This window comes from Artibeus jamaicensis, unplaced genomic scaffold (genome assembly GCF_021234435.1).
Source record: "Artibeus jamaicensis isolate MK-2021 breed Jamaican fruit bat unplaced genomic scaffold, CSHL_Jam_final scaffold_847, whole genome shotgun sequence".
Lineage (NCBI taxonomy): Eukaryota > Metazoa > Chordata > Mammalia > Chiroptera > Phyllostomidae > Artibeus > Artibeus jamaicensis.
The window spans coordinates 22728196-22741542 of NW_026522057.1; the positions used below are offsets into that span (position 1 = coordinate 22728196).

General features: G+C 61.9%; 3 protein-coding genes across 6 annotated transcripts in view; all 3 read right to left on the bottom strand.

Moving 5' to 3' along the window:
* Positions 1-1693: 1693 nt before the first annotated feature.
* On the bottom strand, positions 1694-6066 carry TMEM82 (transmembrane protein 82). Of its 2 annotated transcripts, none has more exons than XM_037146135.2 (6): positions 5458-6066; positions 5249-5321; positions 4883-5057; positions 3862-4279; positions 2387-2580; positions 1694-2115 (listed from the first exon to the last, which is right to left on the bottom strand). In XM_037146135.2, the coding sequence occupies exons 1-6, from the start codon at positions 5546-5548 to the stop codon at positions 2041-2043; spliced, it is 1026 nt and encodes a 341-aa protein (XP_037002030.1). In that variant the 5' UTR covers positions 5549-6066; the 3' UTR covers positions 1694-2040. The 2 variants fall into 2 exon arrangements, with proteins under 2 accessions (XP_037002030.1, XP_037002028.1); XM_037146133.2 differs by having other exon boundaries at positions 1694-2130; positions 5458-6054.
* Positions 6067-6612: 546 nt separating this feature from the next.
* Positions 6613-10352, bottom strand: SLC25A34 (solute carrier family 25 member 34). 2 transcript variants are annotated; one of them, XM_037146127.2, is made up of 5 exons: positions 9730-10352; positions 9011-9076; positions 8768-8920; positions 8345-8479; positions 6613-7729 (listed from the first exon to the last, which is right to left on the bottom strand). In XM_037146127.2, exons 1-5 carry the CDS (start codon positions 10147-10149, stop codon positions 7547-7549), a joined length of 957 nt encoding a protein of 318 aa, XP_037002022.2. In that variant the 5' UTR covers positions 10150-10352; the 3' UTR covers positions 6613-7546. The 2 variants fall into 2 exon arrangements, with proteins under 2 accessions (XP_037002022.2, XP_053516077.1); XM_053660102.1 differs by lacking the exon at positions 8768-8920.
* A 1486-nt stretch (positions 10353-11838) lies between these two features.
* PLEKHM2 (pleckstrin homology and RUN domain containing M2) overlaps positions 11839-13347 on the bottom strand; it is a 34488-nt gene continuing 32979 nt past the window's right edge. For both annotated transcript variants that reach the window (XM_053660425.1, XM_037146102.2), the window contains one exon: positions 11839-12897. In XM_053660425.1, coding sequence (XP_053516400.1) covers positions 12763-12897 — 135 coding nt within the window. In that variant the 3' untranslated portion in view covers positions 11839-12762. The remainder of the gene's footprint in view (positions 12898-13347) is intronic.

Here is a 13347-nt window from a genome sequence, read left to right on the forward strand (position 1 = left end):
GCTGTCTGGGGGACCCGGCCCAGAGCCAGGCCCCTGCTCCAGACCGTACTGTTTGGATTTCCTCTGCCCTTTCTCTTTGTTTGGTGTGGAGGTTTGCTAAATGCCTCACTCAGAGTGATCTAATTTTTACACAAAAATAGTTTAATAGATAAGAAAAGAATCCTACTGCAGCCCATGTGCCCCAGATTTTGTTTGGAAAATGGTCCCTGTGCCCATAAAAAGGAAAGGACTGCTGAGTCCCATCCCTCTCGACCCTGTCCCCACGGGGTCCTAGGCTATGTGGGGGCCAGAAGGCCAGGGAACCTTCCAGCAAAAATATTAGAACAGTTGGAACCTGGTGCCCAGTCTGGGTCTGGCCGGTCTGGCCCTGTGCCCTCCTCACTGAGTCGTTTCCTCCCAGACTGGGGCAAGTTTCCTGCCCAGAGGGAACGGACTGCGCTCCCAGGCAGATGAGGGGCTGGGTCCTGTATTGGGGTGGGGGACACACAATATCCCCCACCTCTGCTACTCTGAGGCCGAGAGGCCCTCCTTGGGGTAGGAGAGATCAGGGGACCAGAGGGGGGGGCTCAAGCCATCAGTGGGGTGGCCACTCCTGGAGCGGTCAGCGGACACCGCCCCGCCCAGCCTTGGGCCAGCCTGCCCACCTCCCAGGTGTTCTGCGCAGGGCGTGCGAACTCCTCGCCACGCTCTTCTGCCCTGAAGCGGCCTGCGGGCGGACCTGGCGGTCTTTGCTGGGAGTGAGGCCCACAGGAGCCTGGAATTCTCCAGAACATTCTCCAGCCTTCACCTCCTCCCTGGTGCCTCCCCTGCCCCTCAAACAGCCTGGCCCTCACAGCCCCTCGGAAGGCCCCTGGCTGGTGGTCCTTTGCCCCAGGGGGACCCTCCTGGGAAAAAGCTCCAGCCCAATCCTCATAGGAAGCAAGGTACCCAGGGGAGCTGGGTGTCTGGGCCAGGAGAACATGACCGTGATGGAGCTTCGGGCTACACTGGACAAAAGGTGGCCAGAACCACGTTCCAGAACCTGCCAGTAATGGACATTGTATTTCCATTACTGGTATTTTTCATGCTCACCTCTGAGGTCGCCTGGCCCCAATTCTTCTATAAGAAGAGGGGGGCAAGAAGCATGCAAAGCACTTGAGCTCTGCGGTTTAGGCCACCTGGATGCAAATCCTGACTCTGCCACTAACTAGCTGTGTGCCCTTGAGAGAGTTACTTAACCTCTCTGAGACTCAGTTTCTGAATCTGTATAAAGGGATAACAGTACCTACCTCTTGGGGCTGATGTCAGAATGAAATGAGTCATACAAAGGCCCAGACAGTGCCCAGCACACGGCGGGCAGCCCCCCACGGCACACGGCAGGCCAGCAGAGGGGCTGGCGTCCAGCCTCCGTCTGTGCTCTCCGTGGCCTCTCGAACTGCGCCCTGCGGGGGGCACTAGGCGCCCACAGAGGCCACTTCAGCACTGCGTTTCCTTCAGCTGTGTCTCAGCCTAGGATGGCGCAGGACAGGCACCGTCCACCCCGGACAAGTAGGCGCTAGGCCATGCATTCACCCCACCGCACCCCTTGCCACCCCTCAGCCATCTCAGGGTGGGACTCCTGACACGTATCCCGGAAGCCTGCCGGGCTGGCAGAGCCACGTGGCCTCAGAACAGCCCCTTTCCCAATCTGTTTGCTCACGATTCTAAGCTCAGGTTGAGAAAAACATCTTTATTGTCCACAGAGAGGGTGAGGGAGGCCAGGAAGGGGGAAGCCCTTCTGAGGATGCGCCCCTCCCCTCCCCCTCCCCCGACGGCAGGTCTAGGGGGGCTGCATGTCCTCTGCCCACCCTGAGGAAAGGAGGATGAACTGGTGGCCTCCAGGGGCCCCCACCTTCTGAGGGCCCCAGCCCTCCCCTCCATTTTGGGGGCTCCAGTGCCCACCTCAAGTTCCAGGTGGGGCCAACCCTGCCGGTCTGCCTCCAGACACCGTGCTGGGGGGTCCGGGCCTCCAGATGGGCCTGTGTGGGCTTGAGTCAGACTACAAGTCCTCTCCGAGGCGGGTCAGGAGCGGGCCGTCCCCTGGGTCTGGGCAGGTGCTGAGGGCCGGGGCTGGCTTGGAGGTGACACCAAAGGCCTCTGGAATGGAAAGTCCTGAGGGGACGTGGGGAGGAAAGGATGGAGGACACCCCCTGATGCCCCATTCTCCAGGGGGACACTTCAGGCCTCCATTTATCCAAGACCATCCTCCCATTTGGGACTTCTGGGGCACAGGTCAAAGGTTATTGCCAGATGAGAGAGGGAACCCCAGCTCTTCTTAAACTTCAGCCCGTTGAGGCTCCCATGGCTGTCTGGGGCAAGGCACAGGGTGCCTGGGGGTCTGGGGGAGGCACGGGGTGAGGGTGCCCACCTGTATCTGGCAAAGGTCAAGCAGAGTGCGGACGCCCACCAGGCACCAAAGTTCGCCCAGCAGGGAGATGAGGACACCCAGGAGGTCCAGCCAGCGGCCCACGGTCAGCAGCAGCACGAAGAGGCCACCCATGCGCACCAGCACCGTCTGGACCTGGTTCTGCAGGCCAGGGTGGGGGTGCTGCCGCTGCTCCTCTGTGGGGGACACATGCCTGTCATCACCTGCCTGCCACAACCAGTGCCCCAAATTGAGGTCCAGCTGGATCAGGGCTGGACCTCCCAGCTCCCCCACTGACCCTCCCCAGGTTGAGCCTTCCCCTCCCAGACAGCCCCTCCTCCTTGCCTCTGGCACCACCCCCTTGGCCAGTATCCCCCAGAGCACCAGGCCCTTCTCCCTCCCCACCTCACTGCCCACCTGCAAGTCTCACACTGGTGTGCTCCGCCTGCCCTGTCCTCCGGACAGAGCTGCCCGCCTGCAGCTGCAGCATGGGCCTGGCTCCTCCCCTGCAGTTCTAGGTCTGATCCACTAGGAGGCCTGTCAACTCTTTCCGCCAAACAGACCCCACCCACGCACACCTCCCCACTCTACTGCCCTACCTGGTCCTGGCCTCCTGGCTGGGCTCCTGGCTCCTTGTTCTTGACCCTATAACTCAAGTGGTCTACTCAACAGCTAATGACCTTCTAAACACATCAGTGAGATAAAAATCACTCTTCTGCTTGTAATCCTCCAGCCTTTCCTGCTGCATTTGAGACAAGCTCCAAACTCCTTACCCTCCCTGGGAGGTCCTGCTCACTTTGACTGATGCCTGCTCTCCAGCCTCATCTGACCCCTGGCTTGTTCCCCTTTGCCCAAACCCCCAGCCATCTCGGTTTCCTTACTGTTCATCAAACACACCAAGTTCGTGCCCACCCCAGGGCCTTTGCACCTGCTGTTCTTTGCCTAAGCACCCTTCCTTTTCCTGCCACTGTCACTCTGCCCACCTCATTCTCACTCTGCAGCCAGGTGGCTCTTCCTAGGGCCCAGATCTGACTGGGTCACCCTCTCCTGCTTAAAACCCTGCAATGGCTTTCTATGGTTCTCCCCAGCCTGGCCCACGGGGACTCTCCATCAGGCCCCCATGCACCTCATCCACTCAGCCCTTCTTGGGGTGACAGCTACACTCAGCTATTCTCAGTTGTTCAAGGCTGCCAGTCTCTTTCTCAACTCTGAACTTGGCATGCAAGGTCATGTGCCCCCATCACATCTCAGAGGGCCCTGGCTTACCCTTCAAGGTCCAATTCCAGAACTATCTGCTCAGTCTTCCCACTGCATACTGCACCCTTCTCTGAGCTGCCTCACCTACCAAATGGCCTCTGTCACCATGCCACACATGCTGGGATGACAGGGATGGGGTCATCCCTTGCCAGCCTCCTTGGGGTCAGAAAGCAGGATGCTAACGTATAGCAAATGCCCAGGACCCCGACTGTGGCCATTACCTTGCATGTAGATGACCAGCAGGGTGTAGCAGATGGTGAGCGGCGTCCAGAAGCGCACAGCTTCCGAGGTGGTCAGGAAGTCCTGATTGATGAGGGCCACGGCCGCCAGGTCACCCACACCAAAGGCCACGGCCAGGATGCGGCCCAGCAGCCGGGGGAGGCCATGCGCGCTGGCCAGCAGGCCCAGGCAAACCCCGCAGTAGTGCTGGCTGCTGTGCAGCTCATAGAGAGAGCAGACGTGGCGGCGGAGGCGCTGGGTGACCGTGCTAAGCAGCACAGCCAGCCCGAGGCCCAGCAGCAGGTTCAGAGTGCGGTGAGCGGCGCCCTCCTGCAGGAAGCTCAGGCCGCAGGTCAGCCCGCAGCCCAGCGAGTACTGGCACAGCAGGTACAGCTGCAGCCTCTCGGTGCTCCGGGAGCCCTGGCAGGGGAGGGGGCAGAAGAGGGGTTGCGCTCGCGGGGCTCGGCCTCCCCTCACCACCGGGGCTGTCACAGTACAAATGCTTCGGTCTGCAGGAGGCTGGAGCCCAAAGGAGCCCTGAGGATCTCCCCCCGTCAGAGGGAATGTCACCTTCATGTCAAGCCCTAAAGGGATCATTCCCTGTAGCTTAATTTCACGTGCTTGCTGAAGGGTGGTGGCTCAGAGCCCTGAAGACCTGGGTTCAAAGCCTGACTCTGTTTCTTGTGGGTTGTTGGCCACAGACAAGCCATGTACTCTCTCTAAGCCTTAGTTTTGCACCTGTGAAAGGGCGGGTCACGGGAACCTCAACCCCCCCTCAGCTGAGAGGGTAGTGGGATGATGCACTCCAGCTCCCAGCATGTGGGAAGCCCTTGGCTTCCAGGAGCTGCCGCCAGCATCTTCTCGGACTGGGGGCGTGTCTACTCTGGGTGGAGACTTGGCCTTGGCGGTCACAACCGAGGGAGGAGATGAGATGCTCCAAGTGGACCCGGCTTCCTGTGTTTGGGGTGGAAACCAGGGCCCAGGCCAGGCAGGGCACACCTACCACCCCTCCCGTGGCCTCACCTTGCCCAGGGAGAGGAGCGTGGAGACGGCCCGGAGGGAGAACTCCAGTGCCACCAGGGAGGCCACCCGGTTCCCCACGACGGTCAGGATCAGGGCCAGTCCGGTCAGGTACACAGTGTCCAGAGAAGTCCGCCGGGCCCGCAGCCTCTCCTTTTGCAGCTGCCGCTCTGGGTTGCTGTGGCGAGAGTGGCCGTAGGCAGAGGGGCAGAACCACCAGCCTGGGCCCTGGCAGGGGTCCTGGGGCCCCCAGCCACACTTCCTGGACAGCGTTCTCTTGCCCCCAATCCTCTCTCAGAGGCTAGAGTCACAGTTGGGGGCCCAGAGGCCTAAGAGGGGCTGGGAGTGGGCTGGGAGGCGGGCACTCACTTGGCACAGCCCACGAAGAAGTAAACCTTCAGCAGGTTGTTCAGGACGGAGACTCCGCAGGCCCCGATGAGGCCTGAGGGGTGGAGGGAAAGGAGGGGTGCTTGGTAGGGTTAGGGGAGGGGCAGCCTGGGTGCTGGGAGACCTAGGGTTGGGGTCCATCCAGCACTTCAGGGAGCAGGCCCCAGAGGGTGCAGGGAGGCAGTGCTCACCTTGCAGGAGGGAGTTGAGCAGGAGGCCTGAGCCCCACTCGAGGGAGGAGAGGCCAGGGAGCCAGGAGGTGGGGGACAGCAGGGAGAACATGGCCGCCCGCTGCGGCAGCCCCAGCCTCGGGCCAGGTCTGCACTGGAGAGCCTGACGTCACAGGGCAAAGGTGTCAGTGGAGGTGAGGCAGGGAGGGAGGGGTCAAAGGCCCAGAGCCGAGAAGGCAGGGAGGAGAGGAGAGCCAGGGGCCTTAAACGTGCCAGCTGCGGGGTGTTCCCACTCTGGGCAGCAGGGGGTGAAGGGCGTCTCTGGGGTTGGTCTCTGTCTCTCTGCTCCGGTCTGGTGCTGCCTTTCTCACCCTTCCTTGGGGCTTCCCACACGGTGGCTTCCTGAAGCCTCAGGCCTTGTCTGTCCTCCATCAGGTACTGTCCCCCAGCCTCAGGTCTGGGCTCTGTGCTCTCAGCCCAGGATCTGGAAGGGGGCACCTATCCCCCCTTCAGGCTCTACTCTCAGCCAGATATCTGGAGGGGTCGCGCTTACCCCGCCCTCACCGCGGGAGGTTGGGATTCAGCTCCAGGCCCCACCCCTCGGCCACAGGGCAGCCTGCCGCTACTCTCCTCTCTGTGTCCACTAGGGGGCAGACCTCCCCTTGGCCCTCCAGGGTGGGGCTGGATTGCCCAATTCTTTTGGATCCTCCTTTCCCAGTCGCAAGAGGCCAAGGAGGTTTTAACCTGGGGGAAGGGGAGACTGAGGTCGAGCGCCAAGGTGGCAGGGGCTCAGGGTGGGGGAGACTGAGACCACCTGCACAAGGGAGTCGTAGCAGTAAACAAAATAGAAAACTTTATTGGTCTGGAGTGTTGGTAGGAGTTCCCCTGGGGGGCAGCTTGTCCAAGACACAGGGTATTGGCAGGAAGGTGGTTCAGGCGGCTTGACCTGGACCAGTCCCGCCTCTTCCAGGGACTTGGGTGTCCACCTGTGAGCACAAAGGGACACACCCACATGGGGAGTGTGGCTGCAGCTTGGGGAAAGGGCCAGGTTGAGGACGCCTAGCTCTGCTACTCACTTTGGGGAAGTCGCACCCCTGCCCTGGCACTGGTCTCCTCATCTGGACAACGGGCACCTTGGGGGCTCCCTTTCATGGTTGTAACAAGGGTCTGTCGCAGGGCTGGGCACCTAGCAAGACCTTAGTAAAAGCCCTTTGTTGGCTTTTGATGGCCTGAATTGTGTTTCCCAACCCTCCATTCATGTAATGAAGTCCGAGGCCCCAGTCCTCAGAATGTGACTTAGTTGGAGCCTGGGTCCTTAAAGAGGGGATTAAATGAACATGAGGTTGCCAGGGTGGGCCTTAGTCCAATATGACTGGTGTCCTTATAAGAAGAGGGCATTAGGGCACAGACATGCACAGAAGGAAGGACACAGAGAAGCTGGCCATCTGCAAGCCGAGGAGAAAGTTCTCGAAAGAAACCAACCCTGCTGACCCTTTAAATTTGGACATCAGCTACCAGAATGGTGAGAAAACACTTTCTGTTGTTACAGACGCCTAGTCTGGGGCACTTTGTTACAGCAGCCACCACAGATGGTGACATGCCTCATGGTGCCCTTGGGGCCTCCTCACGTGTGCAGTGACCCCTCAGAGACACACCAGCCCCCAGGGTCCTGGTCCTTGCCAAGGGCGCAGTCCTGGTCTGGGTGGGGCTGAGTTCCAGTGGTCAAAGCGAGGCACCCTCTGCGCCTCGGCTTCCTCATCAGCCAAGGAGGACTGTATTACTTCATGCTGCTCTTTCAGAATGAAGCGTGCTGGTGCGGGTAAGTGACCCAGCTCGCAGAGATGCTCTGGAGTGGTTAGTGTAACAATGAACAAGACTCGGGGACAAGGTGACCCCAGACAGCAGAGGGAGGAGAACGCTCTGCAGAAGAGAGTGGGTGGGGATTCAGAGCAGGGTGCTGGGTCATGGGGCTGGTGGACTACAGCTGCCCACATTTCCCCCAGACCGGTAGCCAGGCCTGGGCCTGTGGCTGGCTCTGCAGTGGCCATTCCCAGCTGGAATGGGTGACGGGATGTGTCAGGATCGGGGTGGGGGGGGTGAGGGATGCGGCTTAGGTGTCCTGGCGCCGGCTCCGTCTAGCCCGTTTCCGGAGCTCGTCCCACAGGAACATGCTGAGGACGGTGTGGGGGCCCAGGCGCAGGTAGGCGGGGCCCAGGCCCTTGTAGAGCGCCAGAGGGCCCTCCTGCCGCCAGATCTTCACCAAACAGTCCAAGAGGCCCCTGTACAGCTGGCCCTGGGGACAGACACAGAGTGGGTGTCAGTGCAGGGGCCCTGGGGCCCTGGCTGGCACAGTAGGGGGTGGTTGTAGGGGCTTCTGCAGCACATCAGAAAAGGCGGCCCTGCCCCAAGTCGGGCAAATTACAGAAAGATGGCCCTTTATGTCCCAAAATTTACAAAAGAGTCTTCCTTCAGACAACTCGGGGCTCAGTTTGAGTAGTGAGTGGCATGCAGGAGGGTGTCATCCCTCACTCAGCCTGTGGAGGGCGCCCGTGTGCCAGGCACAACAGTACTGCTGCCTGTGCCGCAGGTGCACACCCAGGAGGCCACTGGGCCAGGCCTGGTTCCCAGTGCTGGCTCCTCCACGGACCATCTGGGTGACCTCAGACAAGTCACCTGAGGTCTCTGATCCTCCGTTTCCCCTCCAGGAAGTTGAAGTTGGTGGTGAGAATGGCAAACAATCCAACTGTGGGCCTGCTCAGCACCTGCCCAGGACACAGGTTCTGGGCGCCAAAGCTGAATGAATACGTTTGCCTGAGCATCACCTGTCTGTGTGTATCTGGCCACGAGTGGAGGTTGGTCAGGGTGCTCTCCAGCGCCCCACATCCTCGCCACCCAGTCCCCCGCTCACCCGGCCAGCTCCATCCACGGGCTGGTTGTATAGCCGAGTGCTGACCACATCGAAGGGGGTCATGGCAGCAACCACAGCCACGCTGCTGATCATGCCTCCGACCAGTGCCACCAGCCAGCTGTCTTCCGGGAGCCACTGTGGGGATGGGACAGCTGCTGACCCCTGCAGCTGCCCTCCACCCATGTCCCACCACCTGGGGGTGGGAAGAGCTGGGAGAAGGGGAACAGACAAGGCCCCCACACCCCGGCCATTTCCCACCCTACACCTCCCCCACCCCAAGTTCCTTTACAGCTTCAGGGTTCGCTGCTGATCCCCACTCCTGCTGGGCCCAGGGGTCTTCAGGGGCCCTGTCTGTGACCATCCCTTAGGATTTCCTGTGTGAGGGTCCAACTGGACTGGGCCCAGGTGTCCCTGGCCCCTCACCTGCCGCTCCTGCACCCAGGCCTTGGCAGAGGCGAAGGTAGCCAGCTGGGCAGCCGAGCCAACCATGACTCGGGGCACGGCCCCGCCCACACCCCGCCACAGCCCCACCAGGCCCTGCTGCCGCCAGATGGTCTCCAAGGCGCCCAGGACGCTCTGTGGGGAGAGGGCACAGGGTCACTGAGTGGCCCCTGCCAGCTCAGGAGCCCACCCAGCCCAGGGAGCTCTGGGAAGTGACAGTCCCACCTGGTGGTGGTGCTGGTGCCCCACTGCTATCCCAGCCACCGTCTGGGCCTGCAGCTGCGTTTTGACCTGTGAGAGCAGAGGTGACAGGGGGCTGAGGGCCGGAGCCTTGCAGAGACCGGCTGAGCTTGTGTGTGGAGGGCACTCTTCCCTGGTGCCCTGGGCCAGACTGCAGGCCTGGGCCAGGATGTTTCGGGGAGCAGCACACTCAGCACCTACGACTCTATGAGCCCAACTATGAGCTTAGGGGGCGTGTGAAACAGGGTCAGGGGCAGTCTCCAGAGCTGGCCTAGTCCTGCACCTTGTATACCCTGGGGCAAGCTGCTTAACTTGTCTGCTTACCTTTGAAAAGCTGTTTTGTGGACTAAGAGAGGCAACAATGGTCATGCATCCAGCCTGGCACTGGGGCCCTGGCTCAGTGGAAGCTTTATTCTGGACTTGCAGGAGCCATATGGGTGCCTACTTGGGTTTGAGCCGGCACAACTGCTACCCTCTGCACCTACCCTGGCTCCGGATCTGCAGGGCAGGGACCCCAGGGGAGCGAGGATGGGCCAAGGTCACGCTGCCCTGGGGCTGACCGCAGCCTGGACAGGGATGTTCCAGGGAGCAGCCCCACCCAGCCTGCCCCACCCCACCTGACCACTGAGGCCAGCCCGGGAAGTTTCAGAGCCGGGGAGGGAGCGGGGTCCCGGGATGGAGGCAGATGGGGACAAGGCACTCACCAAGTAAGCAGGACTCCCCACGAAGGCTCCCAGTGCCCCAGCCACAGCTCCTGCCACCACGGTGCCACCTGGCTGCTGGGTGAGGCCAGCCTGGCAGGCCAGGCTATAGCAGTAGAAGCGGACGCTGTTCATGAGGCCCTGGTAGAGGAGGCTGGCGGCCAGCCCCTTCTGCAAGCCACACAGTCCATCTGTTCTGGCCACAGCGGCTACTGAGGCCACCAAGCCCCGGTAGGGCCGGTGGTAGGTGCCTGGGGCCTGCAGCTCCCCCTGCAGCTGCAGCCGCGTCTTCACCACTTCCAGGGGGTTGGTGAAGATGCAGGCCAGGCAACAGGCTGAGGCCCCCAGCACCAGGTCCACAGCTGGGGCAACTGTTTCCATGTCCTCCGAGCCAGCGGCCAGCTGTGCCCGGGGCCGGGGCATGGCACCAGCCCTAGGATGGTGGCGCTTAGTCTGACTTTACCCCTGAAGGACCACAGGGGTGGGGATCAAGGGGTCCTGGGGACATGTCTAGAGGGCAGGGGTCTGGTGGGAGCAGCCCCTTCGGCTGCTCAGGCAGCTCCTGATCTTTCCTAGAGTCCACCTGCTCCACTTAGCAGCCAGAGCTGTTGGTGCCTGGGACACACCCCCACGGTGTCTGACCAATCCCAGCTGCCTTTGTTCTCCACAGCTCCCTGTGGGGATGGGCCTAGACCCTGGGATCTGGGGGAAAGGTCACCTAGGACCAGAGGGAGAGATTAGGAGCGGAGGGAAGGTGGGAGTCACCCGAGACTCCTCCTTCTGGCCCTCCCTCTGGCCCTCCCTCTGGCCCTGGGGCAAAGGGTTGGTGCTCCTGCCACAGCTTTGGCTCAGCCAGTGATGCTATAGCTCAGAGAGCCCTGGGCAACTTGCCCTGGTAGGCTCTTGGCCTCAACATGCCCAGGCAACTCAGCAACTGCCCCACGCCCACCTCTGCCACTATCTCTGTGATGCCCCCTTTCTGGGGCCCCCCCACCCCCCATCTCCACCTTCAATCTGGCTGCCCCAGTCTGTGCTCCCACTGTCCCTGGGAACAGAGGCGGGGGTGGGGGGGTGTCTGATCTTGACTCCTAGGCTGTGCTCTGTGACCTGAGCAAACCACTTCCTCTCTGAGCTCGCCTCTCCAGCTGTAAACCTGGGATCTCGGGACCCACTTCAGAGCTTCTTTGGAGGGTTAGAGAGATATGTGAAGAGCACCCAAGAAAAGGGGGCCACATCTGCCCTGCCTGGGTGTCCCCTGGGTGAGTAGGAGATGGAAAAATAAGGCTCCTCGTTTCTCAAGGAGTGACCAGTGACGTTGGTCGTTTACCTGCCAAGAACTTGTCCGTCAGCACCACCCTCCTGCCAGTGGGAGCACCTCCAGGGTGTGGCTTTCTGAAGGAGAGCCCCAGGCGTGGAAATGGCCCTTTGTGTCTGGTGGACGCGGACCTTCCACCCCTGGGCACTGCGGCCAGAACCAGGCTGCTCTGACTAGGGGCCGGCACCACCCAGCCCACCTTGGCCTTGGCCCCCAGAGCAGCTCTCTCCGGCCAGGGTCACAGTGCATCAGGACTCGCAGAGCCGCCTGCCCAGAACCCACCTCTGCAGGCCCCACACCCACCTCTTCCAGAGTTTACCCCTTTCCTCCCAGGTGTGAGGCCCTGAAGGTCATGGTGCTGCACCCCCCCCCACCCCCCGCCTGGTAGGCTTGGCATCCTCTGGCCAGCCCCCCAGGCAGCAGCTCAACAAGGAGCTTTAGGAACAGCTTGAACTCTTCTGGGTTCATCTGAAGTGGCTGGCATTTCCCGCAAGAGCTGGGCAGGAGGGAGGGTCCTGCCCTGGTGGGGGAGGCCACTGCAGGGCGGAGGTGCTCCACACCTGCCACTGCAGTTAACAGGAGGCGGGGCAAAGGTCAGGCCCGTGCTCCTCCAGGTGGCAAGTGCCCTGGGCAGGGCCACAGGGATCTGGTTCTCAGTGTGTGTGTGTGTGTGTGTGTGTGTGTGTGTGGGCGGGTGGGGAGGGGGGCAGCTGATGGCACATCTGTGGAATGAGAATGACGGGCCAAGGGGCCTGAGAGGAAGGGCTGACGATCCCCCACGTCTAGCCTGGTCAGAAAGGGCCAGTGACAATTCTTGGCAATATAACAGATCTTTTTATTTTAAAAAACAAAACCCAGACCACCTGACTCCTTCCCCCAGAGGGCCCTTGAGAAAGCTCTTGAGAAGGGCCTGGCTCTAGCCAAGCAGGGGACAGCGAGAAGGCCCTGACGCGGACGCCAGGCCAGTGCCCTCGGCTCCTCCCCAAGCCCTCTCCCTCGCCGTTGCTCCAGGGGAACGGAGACGCCTGACTCCTGGGTCCTCGGGCACTACCAAGTTCAGGGGAGGCAGGGCAGGGACCACGGGCATGCAGGGCCTCCTGAAGCCAGGGAGGGCCAGTGCGGCCGGCTCCGGCCCGGCAGGCAGGCAGCAGCGCACCAGGGGATGGAGCCAGCCGGGAGAAGACATGCACTAAGATCTCCGTGTTCCAGCTTCCCTGCACTACCAGGTCGATGCCCGACCACGAACAAGGACGGCCGGGCGCTCTGGGCCCCCGGGGCAGCCTGAGCCTTGGTGCGGGCCCCTGGCCCAGGGGAGGAAGAAGGGACTCCTGCCCTCCCTGCCCTTCTGCTCCCCTCAGAGTTAGTATTATTCTCATCGTCATCCTGAAGAGATGGAGTGGGCTAAGGCCAGGGCCCTGGGGAGGCGGCCGTATACCCACAGAGCCCATGGGGCTCAGACCCTCTGCCCCCGGCACTTTCCAGCGCCCACCTGCTGGGCAGGGTGCCCAGGGCTGTTGAGCATCCCCTTGGGACCCCTGGGAGAAGGCAGACCCTGTCTCAAGCTCCATTTGTTGCTTCTGCGGCCCAGGGTGGGAGCCGACTGAGGGGCGGGCAGAAGCCCGGCCCCGAGCCGCACGCTGACACGGTGACAGTGACGAGAGTGCACAGTGCACACTGCTCCGTGCCTCCCGGTGCTGCCCCGGGACTCCAGCAGCTCCACCTCAGCACCAGGGGTCCCGGGAGGCTCTGCCGCGGCACAGGCTGTCGCTGCGCTGCCACGCGCTGTGGATGAGGCTCAGGGCATCCTCGAACTTCTTGCTGGAGGCTTCCTGGATGGCCTTGTGGGGGAGGTCCACCTGCGTCGGGGAGCAGGGAACCTGTGAGGGCCGAGGGGACCCTCTGCACCAGGTGTGGCCGTGCCGCCTGCTAAACTCCTGCCTTTCAAGGAGGGGCTCCAGCGGACCACAGGGTGATGGCTGGGCCTCCTCCTTCTGGGGAAGGCCCAGTCTCTCAGCAGGGCCCCCCCATGGCAGGCCCTGTGCTTCAGCTGCCTCTGTACCTGAATGTGTCCTGCCTACCCGGAATGGCTCTCCGCCTCCACCTCACCAAAAGCACGTAATCGGTGCTTTTGGACTGAAACCCAGACGGGTGGGGATGGTGTTTCCTGGGTTCCATTTCCAGCTTAGTCTCAGACTCGGAGTAGCCAGGGCTGCCCCTCGGTCCTAAATGTTCGTGTCTGTCCTGGAGCTGCAGGTACGGGGCTGTCCCCAGGCCCCCAACCCCTGCCGCCGTCTGTGCCACGCAGG